Genomic DNA, 18111 nt, shown 5'->3' on the forward strand with positions numbered 1-18111 from the left:
ATGCAAATTAATTCACATTTTCTTTTGCAGATTTTTTTTTTTTTTTTTTAAATCCAGTTCAAATTTGAACTCCAAATTTGTTTGATAATTGGATAGAAACAAGGCTCAGGGAAAGATTAACATCAACATTTTGTGGCAGTCCATCTGTGTTGTGATATTTCACAGAATAAGTAAAGCCATTATCTTCCCTGTGTCCCTACTACAATAAATATTATAGGAATACTACAGGCAGCAATGTGCCTCTATGATCCTCTCACTCTTTAATTACTACATGTTGTTACTTGTCACTTTAGTCATGAATCGTATAATGTATATATACAGGCTACAATATAGTATATAATTGACTACATAAAGTATATATGAAACTGACAGAGTGGTTGGACAATTACAAATCTGCCTGCTACTTCAGCACTGAGGACAGTTCCATTGATTTATTAATACACAGCACTGTTAGGCAACTAGTGTGCCAGAGCTATGGTCGGGGTCATTGATTCTGACTTGCGCAAATCTCAGTCAGATAAAGGATCAATGAGAGAGACTAGACTAACATAGTCAAATAAATAACCACTCTGCTCCTGCACTCTCTCTGTTACTAGAGGATGGAGGGGGTGGATGGTAGGGTAACAAGGGGGGATGCATTTTGGTCATTTTGCCAACAGCGGGGTGGGCATTGTCCCAATCCCTACTGCCTGCTGGTGACATTAAACGAAATGTCAGCAAATCACATTCATCCTCTGAGGACCATGGCTATCTATACAAAATTTCATGGCAATCCATCTAATTTTTGTTGAAATATTTCAGTCTGTGCCAAAGTGGTGGACCCACTAACTGACCGGCAGCTGGCATGGCAATATAAAAAGCATTTCTTTGCAGAAACAGCATTGTCCCGTGGATGCACTGGCACCCATACAAGCATATACTCAGACCTTCCTCATTTTTGCGCTAAAGAAATTCATGTGTAGCCAAGCGTTATTCAGCATTCTCCTTGTCTTCCCCAAGACAGCCTTCCAGTGAATGTGGCACTGTCTCTAATGAAAACAGGCAAAATTCAGTATTCAAAACCAGTCATAAAGGGGATGAGCACAGTCACCGTGTTTGTCAGCATGATTCTATACCCAGATATTGTATAGCTCTTGGACTGTCAGGACAGTCTGAGTTACTTTATGTCAGTCAAACCCTTTTCCTAAGAGGCATTCAGATTTGCATCAGTGTTTTGCGGTCAGAGGAATTTGCATTAACTCGCAGTACTAACATAATTTTCATTAGCATTAAGAGAGGAGAGTGAGAGACCTGCTCGCCTGCATGGCACCAGGGTTGAGACCACTCAGGGGAATGTGCACATATTCAATTACTCATGGCTGATTCCCAGACTGTAACTGCATAAGGAGAGGTGAGCAAGAGTGCGGATCTATAAACATCAGACTGAAAGCGGACCATCAGTGCTCCCCACAGCCTGCTGGATTTGGCTCACAGCAGGCTGTGTTTAATCACGCTGAAAAACCCACTGAAGAATAATAATGTTTTCTTGAATTACACTCGTCAAATCGTGGACAGCTTATCAGTTAGGCAGCCATATGTCACTGTCATTTTTTTTTTTGTTTTGTCAAGATGCAGTTTAAAAGTACTGTGGCATGTTCTTACTGTTCACACACTTTGATGCACATGGACTTTCATAACTTTGCTGTAATACTTTAGCAGCCCCTTGAGTGACAAATTGCCTCTGGATAGCAGTCTTGTGTAAAAGCAGCAGCTGATGTATATTAGCAACACGATTAACATATGAGTGTGCTGTAAATCTCACATGAATAATCATGTTAATTTGCTGTATGATTCAGAATACTGGTTAATTTCTGATTGTGTCGCTGCTGTAATTGATTGAACGCTGCGTGGATGTGAGAGGGCATGACAAGTTGATACTGCAAAGTGAGCACTACTTCTATTTAATTGGCTGGGGGTGACGGGGTACAGCACTTCATTGACAAATCTCACTCTGCCACTTCAGTATTCATACAGAGAAAGTTTCCTGGCCTGCATGTATTATTAATGAAAGCGAGATTAGAATGATATAGTGGAATGAGCAAAAGACTCTACATCTATATCTATAATGATAAAGAAATGGTATTTTAAAATTGAAGTCAACTTATCAGGATTGTTAGGCATATGAAGCCTTACAATCCAGGCAGAAGGACAGTAATGATATTTTTTTTTCTTCTGCTGGTTCATTACACCCAACTTGCAAAGATGATTCTACAGCAGGCTTCTTGTTTTTAAGATTTGAGGCTAGAAATGAGACTAACCAAAACCATATAAAAATGGACATATAACATCTGCACTGGCCGATGTGCCCGTAATAGAGTCACACATTTTTTTGTGTCGCAACTAACATTTTTTCTGAGATTCAGACTTCAGTGGGCTTATGACGACAGGAAATGTTCCATTCTCCTATGTGGCGAGGCTTAGGGAGCTGCCTGGGATAGCATGAAAGAGAGAAACAGCTGCTTTTATCCACAAAAGCCTGCGACATGAACTCAGGAGGACTTTTTTCGTGGTGCCTAGTTGCCTGCCTCTGCCTCTCCGAGCACGGAGTGGCTGAGGGGTCTGAGGAAGCCTCGAAAGTCCCTGATGAGCGAGAGAATAATCTCTGTATATGAGAGCAGCAGCGACTTCCCTCAAATCCCATTTCACAGCGGCAAAAAATGAATATTCTCTGCAAAAGAAGAAAAGAAGACATTTAATGCAACTTGACAGGCGAAACATCCAGTGTGGAGCAGATGTTTCTAGCACACCTTGAGGATTGAGCTAATGCCGTATGTTTTACCTGTTCTCTCCAGCAGCCTGTCACTAGACAATGGATGCATCGTCTGACTTACGGCCTACTGTACCAAGGAAGTCACGAGGGTGCTCTGTATTTGAAACCTTCATGCAGTGAGGCGGTGCAATTCCAGCCCTGCACGGAGAGAAAATGAACCAATTTCTTGGTTTACCATTTGATCTGGAGCTGTGAATTAAGACGCAAATGTCATTAGTTGTCATTTGAATATGAATAAGCTTGAATCTCTGACTTTGAAGGTCAACCTAGGACCTGCCTGATTTAATATGGTGTGAATAACTCATCCTCATACATCCATGACCTTATTTAAAGCATGATGACATAACCCACATAATTGGAACCAATCCCACAAGGAGGAATTCCACCATTAGCACATCAAGTGTGATTAAATGCTTTGTATTATTAATGTGATTGATGGTGTAAGGGAGGAAACTAAACCATATGGTAATGTGATATTGTAGAGATGCACTCAAATCCAAATATGTTACTCAGGAAAGCACAAATAATGTGATGGAAACAGATATTTCTGCTACCTGCAGTTGCTCATTATTATTCCAAAATGTGATGCAGTAACCCTCAGAGTACTACTTTTTATTTTTATCCAAGTACATTTTAACACAAGTACCTAATTTTAATATTATGTCATTATAATATAAAATTTATATATGTATTATGTCCAAGCATCTTACATCTTTACTGGAAATAGCTTTTCTTCCTTTCTTCAAATGCAAAACATAATAATTACAGTTACAGAGGCGGCGGTTGGCTTCGGTACATACAACTTAATTTAGTTAAAAATAAATAAATAAAATATTTAAAAAGAAAGGACTAGAAGAAAAGTACAGTTATATGCCAATATTAAATCAACTTGAAGGCAAAATGACTGCAGTATTAGATTACAAACAAAAAACAAAAAAAACAATTACCCAGTTTAACATGACTCCTACACCATGGCAGCTTCTGGTGTTCCATCCAAATACTGATCCCGAGACAGATAATCTTTTTCGTTGAACAGATACAGAGACAGATAGTTTTGTTGATTAAAGAGAGACAGATAATTGTGTTGGTGCAACAGATATACATACAAATACTGATACGATTACAAATAATTTTGTTGATTTGTTGAACAGATACAGATACTGAAAATTTGGTGGTTGAATAGGTACAAATACAGATAATGATGTGTCTATGCACTTGTATGACATAGTCTATATTATTTGGATTTTTTTTTCAACAAATGGGAAAACCCATCTCATGAAAATGTATTTGGGAACATGTGCTGGTTTGGTAGATGCTTGTCAAATCCCACTCTGCTCAGCTGATTTGTACATGTTCTTGAAAGGGGAATATTCAATCAAATTGCTCCCTGTGCGTATACAGAACACACATGTTGTACTCCTACACGAGGCTCGAGCATTGTGGCATGCCAGTGGCTGCAGGGATTTCTTTGCAGGAGAGAGGAGGCCCGGAGAGGGAGTTTGGGGAACGAAAAATGACATGAATCAATGACAGAAGAGTGAGAAGCAGGTTGTAGTTTGAATGTACTGCTGAGTGGGAGGAAGAATGGAAGGAGGAGAGGGAGATGGGGGTCCACAGAGAGTGTTACTCAGCTCTCTGCAGGGGTTATGTTCAACTGAATTAATCTGTTGTGAAATGTGCAAGTGCTGCCTGGACTGATGCCTTGTGTGCGTTGGAGATTGGGAAGAAGAGTAGGGGGATGGGAGGGGGGGTCTGTAGGGAGGCTATGTCATGAAACAGGATCTGAAAAGGCAAATTCCCCGCAGGGTTTGAGTCCTTCATTCCAAGCCACCCTGTCACCCCTGTATTGCTCTGTCTGAACCTATTCCTCCACCCACGCATCCAGCATCAAAACACTAGACACATTGGCCTAGCCTATAGGCCAGAGAATGTACGTTGTACAGTATACATGTATAGGAATACAGCGGAGTCCATTCTATGGTAGTAGAGCTCCCTCATGGCTGTCAGATCAGCTGGCCAGATGTTCTTTATATACTGTATTCTACTCAGTCTTACTTTCTTAAAGTAGTGACCTCTTAATAATACTTGCTGTGTTGTTGTTGACTCCTACAACATGTAACAAAGCATCTTGTTAAATGTAAATCCCTTCAGAATGACCTAATCCCATCTATGGTGGATATGCTGGATAAAACACAGGAATTCTAACACCAAAAAGAAAAGTGATCCATCGCCATAAGATGTGGGCACAACAGTCTTTGTTCCCTCTTTGTCCGTTTTTATTTTCCTGACTGGACATTAGCAAGGTGCAGCCTAAAGTTTGCTGGGTTAGCATGTCTCTTATAGTAAAGCAAAAACAAAGCAAATATTTTTTTTCCTAAAATGTTGAACTCATCTTTCATTATTCATTATTCATTATTCTGAAACTGCAGGCTACCAGTTAATTAATTGGCAGTCTTTGATGTCTCTTTTAGATGACTTCTGAGTAGTTTGTGTAGTGTTACTGGTGTCTCCATGCTCATCTCTCACTGTGGATACAGTGCAGCAAGCAATCACATTATGGGTGTAATACGTCAGCTGATTATCTTCATCATGGAGCAACTCAGACATAGACTGTGTTAATACTGTGAGAAAGATATGGGGAGACAGATGAGAAATTATGAAAGAGCAAGATTTAGACAGGAGACGAGCAGAATAAGCAAACCAAAGGGCTCATTACTGAGAGCAGCAGAAGATTCTGATCATGACAAAAACAGACAGACTGATCATTGCTTCCTGCTGGCACTTCCCTCCCACCCAGTTCAGAGAGCTAAGAAGCAGTCACTTGGGACCAGCCAATTAGCACATTAGAAGGTGTTGTTTGGATCCACAGTGTCATGTGTCTGTACAGATAATGCAGCTGCTTCAAGTGCCATGACAGATCAAGCCCTCAGAAATCAGCTGGTGTCATACAAATCTGCTGCTCATGTCGACGCCCCAACTGTTGAGCTGCTAGTTGAAGTGGTAATCTGCTGGATGAATTTCTGAAATGTATTTTGCATCTCTTTGGTGCTCTTTGGTGTCACTGCAAGTTTCCTTTACTCTGTTTTTTGCACAGCAATTCTCAGAGATCACTCATCAGTCAAACAGCGTTCACTGGAATATTTAGCTCAATCGGCTGGTCCACAAAACTTCCCCATGCAGGCACAGTTTTCGCCCTTGGAGGCTGAAAGTTGGTATTGAGGTCAAGTGTGTGAAGGTGTGTGTTTGTATTCATGCCAGTTGCCTATTGCAAAAAGGTGCTTAACTCCTAAATGAACTGACTGATTTTGTGGAAAGGTTGGTCATGGTCTCGCCAAAGGGAGTTGGAGTTGCCTGTAACAAATATGTGCATAACTTTTAAACAGATAATCTTGACATGACAACTTATGACCTGCCAGTCTTAGACTCCTGTGGGAGTTCCTGTTTCATTAGTGATGTTTAGCCTATACTTTAGTTTCGATCCCTTTCATAACTCATGAACTGTTTGTCATACAACCTTGTGGCAGGCAGAAAGTTCCTTTTTCCAAATCGGTGTGACTTTGTCCCTTTAACTAATTTGAGTATCTGCAAACTCTGTTATCTCTATAACAACCTATTATTTATACCAACCCATTTAGCTTCTTTCATGCTAACAAACTACCTGCTGCTTACAAGAAAAAAATAGCATTATCACTGAAGTTAGGCCCTTTGCACAACAGCAAATTTAGTTTTTATGAACTTGCTTTAAAGAGACAGATCCTCCCAAAATAAAAATCTGTATTTTTCTTCTTGCCTGTAGCGCTGTTTATCCATCTAGATTGTTTTGGTGTGAGGTGCTGAGTTTTGGAGGTATTGACCATAGAAATGTCTGCCCTCTCTCTAGTGTGATGGAACTTGATGGCCCTCAGCTTGAGATACTCAAAATGCCAAAAAAAAAAAAGAGATGTCTTTCCAGAAATGACCCAGTTACTCAAGATAATCCACAGGCCTTGTTGTGAGCAGTTTCACGTAGGAACTATTTTCTTTCAACTGAATTACACCCAACAATCACATTACTGCACAGACAGAAGCCTGCATTTACTCATGGATGAAAAGTGACAGCTCAGCCGAGGAAGACACTATTAATATTTGCTACTCATACTGTCACAAGCACGAGCCTCTCGTTCATGAGTAGGTACACCCTTTCTTCTGCAGTGATGGGGTTGGTGGGTGAAGTTTGATAGAAAGAACAACTTATGTGCCGTCTAGTTTCATTATATTAAAGAGAAGGCAGCTGTCTCTACAATTTATATCCCTAAAATTCTGCACCTCACACCAAACCAATCCAGATGGATAGATAGCATTACAGGGAAAAGGACAAACATGTATTTTCGATTTCTGGGTGAACTGTTCCTTTAAGTTAAAAACAGCAAACAGACTTATTATTCATTATATATGTAGTGTTAGCATTTTAAAATTATGAATCCATCCATCCATTTTAAATATAGTTTGACTTGTTCAAGGTTGCGGTGGAGCTGGAGAGCTCCTCTCAGTATGCAGCAGGTCAGAGGCTGGCTTCACCCTGGCCAGGCTGTCAGTCCGTTACAGGGCTAATACTCAAAGACAGAAAAACACAATCCCACCTACAGGCAGTCCAAGTATAACCTGAATGTGTTTAGTTGGTGGGTGGACCCCCAGCTGGTAGATTCACATGATGAAGTGTGAGGTGACAATGCTGCTGAGCCTTTGTACCATCTCTATATTATCTGCAGTAGACACAAAATAGTCATATAAAAACACAATATCCCTAATTAGGTTGTTTTACTCTCCATTAGGTTGTTTTACTGTCTTGCTGATATTCTGCTCAGAAATTTCCAGCCTGTCATTCTGGCCATGGCAGTTTTTGCTATTGTGTTGTAACCAAGCAATAGCTTGTGACTTAGTATGGTAGAGACCTTCCTCAGCTCAGTTGTGGGCATTCAACGTGTCATCTTGTTATTCTTGATAGGCAGCCAGGTGGGCAGGTGTGTCGGGTCTGTCAGTGTGCATTCTGGGAAATTGTGCACTCTGCAGGCTGCGCTCTCATCTGGGGAGAGAGGGACCCTACAGTACATAAATATGAGTGATGTTTGTTTGTGTGTGCGTGCATGCACGTGTGTGTACAGTGTGGGCTTATCTGCGGCACAAAGTCTAAATATCCTTTTTTCACACATATTACACATGCACATAAATAACAAAGACAAGTTGTTAATATTAGCAGTGTGCGTGATTCTGGGAGGATTCTTTTTCTTTTTTTCACTGTTAGGGCTCAGTGGATAGCGACTGTTTGGCAGGTTGGAGAACCGAGGTCTCCTCCCCGACTGCAGGTGAAGGTTTAGACAGCCAACAGTTAGAGAGTCTGGGGATTTATAGAGATGGATAGAGTGAGAGGGGCTGGGGGCTCTTAGCACACATTCTGGTCAAAGAAGCAGTGTTTCATCATCAGACTGCAAAACACAGACAAACACTGAGAGATGAATAGCTCTGCCACTACCAGTAAGTGCTAAGAAATCAATTCTATGATATGTGGCACATCTAGTTGAATGTTTTCTGTATTTGCTTTGAATTTTAGTCCTTTTTTTCACTTTTTTCTTCTTTAAGCTATAAATTTAAATTACCATTTTTTATCACATTCCTCCTTCTGTCATATTTTATCATCTCTTGTTGCTATTCTCAGCTATGTCACTGCAGAGACATATTTCGAAATGCACACACAAACCCACTCGTACAGTTAAACAGATGCAAAACCATTTGTGAATGTAACGAGGGTCACACAGGGCGACCCAGATTGATAATGCAGTATGCCAGAAGCAGAGTGCTGTCACTACCGTCACTAACGTGGCTTTCCCATCCAAGGCTGTTGCCTGCTGAAACAAGAGGCTGGGAGCCATGTGAGTGAGACTTTATGCAGCATAGCAACAGTGTGCTGGGAGCCAGCTACCCCACTGTCTAAGCTGATTTGACACAGTCAGGTGAAACAAGTTCTGAGTTTTCGTGGGGAAGACTTTCTCTCTGCGTTTTCTTTTTGAAGGCTCTCACGCCGTGTGGTGGATTCACCAGCAGAACAGCCTGGTGATTCTTTCATAGATGGATTTGGACACTTGCTGGGATGTTTTAATAATTTCTTCCAGTGTATTCTTTTCCTCACTGACTGTTAATTGGATTCATACAGCTCCTTTCTTCAGTTCTGTCTTGCACGTCAGTGTCATGTCAGGTTAATCATGAGCTGTAATTAAAAACAGTGGTGATTTTAGGAAGGAATGGCTTCCATCATGTTTAAATGAAATGGGTCCACCCAACATTTTGACTAAAGTTGAATGTAAGTGAAAAATGATAATTGATATGTCTGTTAATATTTGTTGCACACTTTGGTCATGTATCTATGGTAGCATTGCAGCTTTTGGTATGGCAGTGTTGGTTGTTGGGCCCACCACTTTGGTCTTGATTGAACTATCCCTATATTGGTGGACTGGAATAAATTTTGGTGCGAGCATTCATCATCCCAAGAGAATGTATGTCAGTGACTTTGGTGACCATGAGATTGACATTTTTCTTGTGGCGCAAAATGTCTTGTTTTCTAATGAGTGGCTCCCCCGACTTTTCATCCAGCACTACTAGCAGCTCAGACTTTCTGATTTAGAGTGAAATCAGTGAAGTGTTTGAAATTATTGGATGGATTGCCATGAAATTCAATACGGGGAGAGAGAGAGAGAGAGAGAGAGAGAGAGAGAGAGAGAGAGAGAGAGAGAGAGAGAGAGAGAGAGCTGTTTCTCTGTGCCTCTCCCTGATGATATTGACAAAGAATCATTCAAAAATTCAGAGAATGTTTGGCACATGTTGCGAGTGCTACACTCTTATGTAGTGCTTATTAATAAGTTAATTCTTTGATTATGAAACAGTAGCTTTAAGGCTTGTGTCCATGCATCATTTTTTTTTCTTGCAGCGTAAATGTTTCAGCCAAGTTTTCCCCAGCATCCTGCCAGTGCTTTTCTGCCACAGAAAAAACACTGTATGGACACACACCCTTATGTTGTTGTTATTTGAAGCATTGCATGATTAAATTGATGAAAAAATCTCCCCCTACAATTTTTCTCAGGTACTTTATCCTGGCAGGTGGGTATTAAGACCAAACCTAATCATCAGCTTCACTGTACTGTGTGCTTATTGTGTATTTGCAACATTATTATGCCAACATACTAAACTATGACAATGAGCCTGGTAGACATTGTTGTGCCTAATAAACATTAGCATGTTAGCTTTGTCATTGTGACCTAGTTAACATGCTAACATTAGCATTTAACTCAAACCACTGCTATTTGGAAAGGGAAGTTGTATTATTAAACCATTGTTTTAAAGAGGTAAATTAGATTTTAAATTATGCTCATTTTTAAACTTGAAGTTGGACAGTCAGATTACCCCCAGCTGGCTCAACATACCCACCCGATCTTACCCCACTCTCCCGTACAGCCTCACAGAGCCACCAGCTGGTTTTAGACTTTTGTTTAGATTCTGCTTTCATTTCCATAAAGTGCAATAACTCTGTCTCCCTACAGCAAACAAAGCTATACTAATGGATTACATGTAGCATTTTATCATAAATAAATCATTAGATTCATCTTGAGACGTTTCTATAATTAACACATACAAACAAGGTAATCACCAAGAAGAAACCGTGTCCCACTGGGTCAGATATAAAAATATATATAGCTACTGAATGAGGTTGCTTTACAGAACAAAACAGAAAGAGGATGTTTCTTTTCCAGCACCTTAAGAGACGAGGCGACCTGCATGAAAGAAACTACCAATTAACTCGGCCCCTGTTGATTAGTTTGTTTCTAGTCCAGCAATTAAAAAGTCAGAATGAACATTCTGATACTTTCAAACATGTAGCATCTTCACCCAGAAATGAATGATCCAATGACGTGTGGATATTTGATGATGCTGTGTGATAAGAACATCCATCACGCGTCTTTATTCTTGCCCTCGTTGTCACACATTTGACTACAGCAGCGTACAAGTGACAGAGGGGACCCTGCCAGTATGTGGAGATGAATGTTTTCTGCCTCTGCACATGGCTTGATCTGTCTTGCTTCAGCCCCTCTTACATCATGGCACGTGCCCCCTGGGCTTTCTCTCTACAGAGCAGGCGCTCTGTATTTAGAGCCTGATTTATACACAAACACACATACCACTGGGGAAGGAGCAATGAGTGTTCTTTTCCCCCGTCGCAATTGCCAGCAATATAATCATCTTCCCACACTTCAATGTGCCTTTAAGGATAGCATTCAGAAACAAGGAGGGGAAAAAAAATCTCATGAAAGCAAACAGTAATTTTAAAGGCGTATAAGTGAAAGGAAAAACGGAGAGATGGATGGTTTAAAATATTCTGAAACCCGTCAATTCAAGGTAATCTAATAACTAAAAGAAGCATGTTTTCTCCTGTTATTATTTTTCTTCTCCTTCTCAGGCTCCGAGTTGCCATTTTAATCTCCTGTCTTTTCTTCCACTCAGCATGGTTTGTAAGGTTTGCCGTGGAACTCAATCGACACCCTGCAGACTGTGTGAATAGCGCGGTGGTCGTGAAGAGGAATCCACCTGGCAAACGCGCAACAAGAGGAGACGTGAAAAATAATTCTCATTTCTGTTTTCTCTCTCCGCTGCTCTCTCTCTCTCCGTCTTTGTTTTCAGGTTGTTAGAGAGCACCTTGCTCAACGCAGAAGTGAAAGAAGGCGAGATTCTGCCTCCTACCATTCAGAGGCTGATGAAAGGATACAACAAGTACCTCAGGCCTTTCTTTGACAGTAAGGAAACTGCAGACACATGCAGCCATGGAAATGACAGAGCACTCAGGGGAAATGTGTGTTTGACAGAGAACGAGAGGGGTTCATATCACAATTTTGTGCTTGTGTGTCCCTTCTGAGTAATAAACGCTGACATACATACATTTGAATTTACTGCACATGTATATTTTAATATGAGATGAAGCCAAATTTATCTTCAAAATTGGTTTGTTCCATAATTACTTTGGTTGTAATGAAATGATAATGAGGAAACACTGCTATGATATGAGGTCACTAGAAGGGTGCATGATTTACTTAAATACTAATATCCATATAAATCTGAAATGTTTTTGGTAGTTTAACCAAGATCAAGGCTGCTAATATGCCTTCTTAGTTAGATTCCAATTCTCAGCAGGCGACTAATTTACTTGAAATAGGGAAATAAATAAAAACCTCAGCGTACGCTTTCAGAGGAACGATGTTATGTCATTCCTTGCAAATCCCTTGCGAGCGTTATTGTTCTGGGCTCCGGGAATCCGTCACAATGGGATTACGGTTTGTTCACTCACTGTTTGATCTGTAATAACACATCAGACAAGGCGAATGCTACTCAGGATAATCACGAGTCCTCCCGCCTAGGAACACAAGTTTGGCACAGACTTATGGTAAAAGCACTGGTGAAGCACGGACGCGTATATTTAAACACCCACACAAGTATAAGAATTTCTGGAACTGTGAAAACTTCCATTGGGTATATTTATTCCCTAACCCTTTGGGAAAACAGTACCCAGAGATGTTTCACTAAATATATGACACCTGTTAAACTGTCATCATGCACTCCACTCCAGTGTTGAGTTTTGTGTTTTCATGGCATGTCTTAGCCACACATACAGTATAAGCTGAAATAGTGTCAACATTTTGGTGCAAGGTGCACTGTTATACTGCTTGTCAATGTCATCCTCTGGCCAGACAGCCCCAGGCACAGCCAGTGGGTTTGCTCAATGCAGTCTGTCTATAGGCATTTCTGAAGTGGATCGCCCCCTTATTTAAATCTAAATCATTATTTCTAATGCTCAGGTAACCTTAAAGGATTACTTTGACCTTTTGGGTAATACACTTATTTGCGTCCATGTTGAGAGTTAGATGAGAAGATTAATACCACTCCATATGTTTGAAGGCTAATTATAAAGCTACAGCCAGCAGATGGTGCAAACAGGGGAAATAGCTGCCCCGGATCTGTCTAAAGGTAAGAAAATCCACCTACCAGCAAACAGACTCAAGTGTTTTGTTTTTACGCTCAAACTTTGTACAGATTAATCAAACAAGCCACATGTTAACTAAAGGTGCTGGCAGGTGGATTATGCTACCTTTTGACAGAGCCAGGCTAGCTGTTTACCCCTGTTTCCAGTCTTCTTCTTCATATCTACTGTGTCCTTTCAAACTATACTCCAGTGAAACTATCATCATTTTAAAGGGATGGTTAGGATTATTTGTTGTTGGGGTTAAACTTGTTGATAGTCTGTGTCTCGTCCCCAGTTTGGAGAAGCAGCAGGAGTACAGTTGTGAACAGGGTCAGCAACAAATGGTATTTTAGTCACTTAAGAAAGGTGTATCCCCAAAAAATCTATATCAGTTTAAGAACACACTTTATTTGTGATAATTTTATTTCTTTACCTTGCCATCAAACAGCCTTTTCTGATGGCAAATTGCTATTATATAAGCCAGATATCGCTCTCTCCAAACCAACCAAAATCCATGGGCGAAATCAGCTCTGACTGATACAATGGCTTGATTTTTTTTTTTTTAAAGACCTTTTATTTGGATTAGGTGGCAAAAATACCTTTTGTTGCTGATCCTTTCCACAGCAGTACATTGCTTAGTTCACATGCTGGTGCCCGTCTCTGCTTCTTCATACTATATCTATTGACGAGTACCTCATTCAGCCCCACAACAAATGATCCGAGCTACCCCTTTCAAGGTTTTTTTTATTTTTTTTTAAACATTCTCTGTCTTCACAGGACCTGCCCACACAGCTATTGTTGGCATACACAAAGACACATACAGTATCTGCAATATGACACCAGGCTCATTAATCTCCATCAAAGAAATGAAGATAGATATGTGAGAGAGAGGGAGAATGGGAAGATGAAACATAGGAGAGTGGCAAAATTACTCCTCTTTGATGGTGAATCAGGGAGAACTAATTCCCTCAAGGAGGTTCACACTCAACAGACTGCAGCTGTTGATGTGCCAGCGATTTGGGGGCTTTTTTAAATATGCTGTCCTTCAATAACCTTTCATTATACAACACTACACTTATTATACAACCTTATATCCATATGCTTCCTTAATATGCCCTGTTACATCATATGACTCAGTCACATGTAGGCATTAACACTCACAGACACATGTATGTTGAATGGTGGGGATTTTGCAGCGTATAAACATACAGATGACAGATCCAGCAGTTCACTGATTTCTTCTTTGGTTCTAGATGGTCCTGTAACAGTTGGTATGAGCCTGGACATTGCCAGCATTGACACCATCTCGGAGATCAACATGGTAAGACAATACTTTCATGCCCTAGTGATCAATACAATTCAACGGTAAACTCCCGTAAGAAATTAAATGCAACATACAGTTACTGTTCAGTTTATGGGTCATATTGTTCACTAATGACCTCTTACTTAACCCTTTCATTGGCAGGACAAAATAGTTAATTTTTTCACTCTAGTTCAAATTTTCTTCCCTCTCATTTTCAAATATAACTGTATGACTTGTTTTGACCTTTTAAAACTGAAATGGAGAAACATTTGATTGTGAATTGTCCATGTATCAGAATTCTGAAGGTGTCAGATATGAAGGCTCATTACAGAACAGGAATCCAACAGTCAAATCTCTTAGGTTTTTGGTGTAACTGACAATAAATGTAGGCAATGTTACAACAAAATGTACATATTCAAGTGAACAACCAATGTTAACTTCCCAAAGAGGGGGGTGGACACCTGTGGGGGGGCACGTAGAGCCATTGCAGGAGGGATGTGGACGACCAGGGGAGAAATATAGAATGAAACAAAGACAAATTCATTAATTGATTTATGTGGGGGAAATAAAAAAATGTGAGTTTGCTGATACTATTATGCTCACCTTTTTCTAACCTATAATTCATTGCATCAGTTGCTTCCCCAATGATTGTTAATGATTGATAATTGCGAGTGATTGATAATCAGAGCATCTGCACAATCAAAATAACTGATTTTGCAAATGGAGTTGGGTAGGTTTGGAGAGAGCGATATTTGGCTTATGTAATGATGGCTTGCTGGCCTTATACTATTTTACTATTTGCTGCTGACCCTTTCAAAAGCAGTTCATTGCTGAGCTGTTGCCCCTCTTTGCTTTTCCAAATTGTGGGCATGCTCACTGGCATCTGTGGCGAATACACTGACTATCAATATCAACCCCACACCAAGTAATCTGAACTATCCAGACTTAATGAACTATTTACAATAGCAGTAGTGACAGTGGGACACAGTGGGACAGCATGGTAATTAATTTTGCTCATGTGTGATAGGATTGTGACTGACAGCGAGATGAGCCAGTATGGCTAAGCCTTTGAGTGGACACAATGCTGGCGTTCCACTGGGACTGATAGGCTTCATTCTTGTAGGGCTCGACATGTTTGGTCAGGGGAATTTCACTCGCTGCTTGTTGTCAAACAACACAAGAAACTGATTACGTTGCTACACATGATATGACAGCATGACTTTTAGAAAGGATGCTCTGCACAAAATATGTTCAGTGTCCTCAACACCATAACAGACTTGCTGACTTGAAGCAATGCTGTGGATTACTGATGCTTCAGGCAGAGAAGGGCTTAGGGACCTGACATCATCAATACCCAACAATGCAAAAAAAAGCCCCGAGCTGACTAATGAAATACAAGCACTCAGGGGTGGCTTGGTTTGCAAAAACCTCACTTGTTTGTCAGCATATTATTGACATACTTGTTAAAATAGTCCATTAGCTCTGTTGTAACCTTTGAGCCCCAATCCTGCAGGACTACACCGCAACCATATTCCTCCGTCAGCGCTGGACGGACGAGCGCTTGGTGTTTGAGGGCAACAAGAGCCTGAGCCTCGACGGGCGGCTAGTGGAACTGCTCTGGGTCCCTGACACCTTCATCGTCGACTCCAAGAAGTCCTTCCTCCATGACATCACTGTGGAGAACAGACTGATCCGCATCTTCCCCAATGGGACCGTCCTTTACGCGCTGAGGTGGGATAAGGAACAAGCGTGTTGGTTTATTGGTTCTTTTGTTTGTTTGTTTCTGCTCCGACAGACAATGAAAAGTAGGCCAGGGAATGGGGAAGAAATTGGCTGAGGGAGGACGCGTGGGTTGAATTTGAGATAATGTGATTGCAAAGCAGGGAGTTGTGTCAATTCTATTACTTGGGTATTGGATTGTATGAGTACAGGAGCATGTGATCTGTCAATAGAAAGAGCTGTGGGCTTGCAAAGCAGCACAAGTCCCGTTAGCACCTTACCAGCATTTATTGCTCTGTGTGCAAGGGCTTTACGTCTGACAACCTTCTGGCAGGCTCCTGAAACGTGCCTTGGCTTTTTGATTAGATATTGGGCCAAGCAGACAGGTTATAGATGGAAAGGTTATGGATGATCCGGCAAGTGAATTTGTTCAGCTCGTTTAAGCCTGTGATGATGGGATTTACACCTTCTACTGTTTTTATGTCACATGCTTTAACCTCAGCCGGTCTATGGATTGTACAAGAGCTGTCCATGGTGCTGATTTGACTCCGCTCACTCAGCTTTTGTGCCTTAATGTCAGTGTTGCTGAACTTCTTTTCGTGCGTGCAGTTTTGTCATGGCTACACGTGTTCTGGTTACACAATGAAAAGGAAAAAAGTCACATGGGAGACGTTCTTACTGTTCTAATGGCGACTTTGTAACTATCATGGGGAAAAAATATCCGTGGGTGTCATGTTATAGTAAATTGGGTTGGGTATTCAGGCTCAGTTCAGTGTGGCCTCACAGTTAATCATGTCTCTGTATTGTACCCTTGTATATGAGTTTTTATTTTTAACAAGTGCATGACATTGTTATGTATAGTATGGCTCCGTTTGTTGATTTATGTTTTTTTCTGAATGCTTGTGAATGCCTCATGGACCTTTAGAGAACTGCACAGTTTCTGGGCTTTACTAACCCTGACAGAGAAAATGCAGAGGAGGGTGTACTGTAGACCTTTACAGTCAGAGAGCAGGACTAGTGAGAGTAAAACAAGCCAGAAAAGATGGTCAGGAGAGGGATGGCCACCTCAGGGATTTGGGGCTGTGAAAAAGGACAGAGGGGAGTGAGAAATGTGAGGTGCTGAAGGAAAAGGACAGCTGTGGTAAATGTTTCAATGCGGTGCCAGGGGGAAGACATGAGAAAGCACTGAGGTGACCGAAGCTAAAGGTTGAGCAGTTAAGAGGGCAGATTCAATTAGAATTACTGTATGCTACTTTTATGGTTTAGGATGGTCCAGTACATGTCTGTGCAGAAAGACAGAATTAAGTCAGAAATCGAAATTTCAGTTGAGCAAAAAATTGTAGATGTCTGCGAGAGCAAGGCTTGTGTAAATTGTTGTAACAGTCAAAGTTCATGGTAGACTTCAGAAGCTAAGAGTGACCTTACAAGTAAATATTTTTTCAACACCGTTATCTCAAGATTGCAAGTTAATTGTATCATTATCTCGAGATAACGACGCTTGTTTTCTTGTGATAAAGGGTTAATTTATCTTATCATCTCAATGTAACTTAAAGGCATAGAGGCTGTTTTCTCGAGGTAATGAGATCATTTATCATGAGAAAATGATCAATGAAGTATGGTCTGCACTGCATGTTTGTCTAACAGAAAGACACAAAGCGGTTTCTGCCTGTGATTAATTGAGTCCAATCAGATGTTTTGATTAATAGTGGGTGCTCTTGCTCTGACATTTTCAGCTTCAGTCAGTTGCTACAGGTGTCAGGATGATATCTGTGCATGCTGGCATGGCACTCCTGATCTGAAGTAATAAGATTATTATAAATTATCTATTATAGATTAACTTGTGATCTTGAGATATCTGCCTTACATATTTGTGATATTTATTTTATGATCAACATCTGATGCTCCTTTCACTTATGAATCAAAAGACTTTCAGTGAAAAATAGGATTTTGTATAAAAAGCTTAAAGTGACTTTCATCAAAGTAAGTGAGATTCTCAAGTGTTGACTGCAGTGTCTCTGATGTGCTGTGAAATATGGACAATTATATCTATAGCCAGTGGAAGGCCTCAGGAGATGATGTGTCATGCCTGCATTACGCCAATCATCAGAGCTTCAAACACACCCTGTCATGATTAAGACTAACCCTCATTATTTGTATCCAACATTTCCTCAATATATTGATGCTTGCCAGAGGGAAGCTTATAGAAGAGGCTGCATTTCCTATACAGTTATGTCAGCAATATGA

The 18111-nt window shown here is 40.6% G+C and overlaps 1 protein-coding gene across 1 annotated transcript in view; it reads left to right on the top strand.

The window, feature by feature from the left end:
- The window catches only part of LOC146315306 (gamma-aminobutyric acid receptor subunit pi), a 53690-nt gene that overhangs the window by 24523 nt on the left and 11056 nt on the right, over positions 1–18111 (top strand). Inside the window, exons 3-5 of the mRNA XM_084735565.1 lie at positions 11513–11625; positions 14099–14166; positions 15662–15879. Of these exons, the coding sequence (XP_084591691.1) occupies positions 11513–11625; positions 14099–14166; positions 15662–15879 (399 nt within the window). The remainder of the gene's footprint in view (positions 1–11512; positions 11626–14098; positions 14167–15661; positions 15880–18111) is intronic.

This window comes from Lutjanus erythropterus, chromosome 14, assembly GCF_056507025.1.
Source record: "Lutjanus erythropterus isolate fLutEry1 chromosome 14, fLutEry1.hap2, whole genome shotgun sequence".
NCBI lineage: Eukaryota > Metazoa > Chordata > Actinopteri > Lutjaniformes > Lutjanidae > Lutjanus > Lutjanus erythropterus.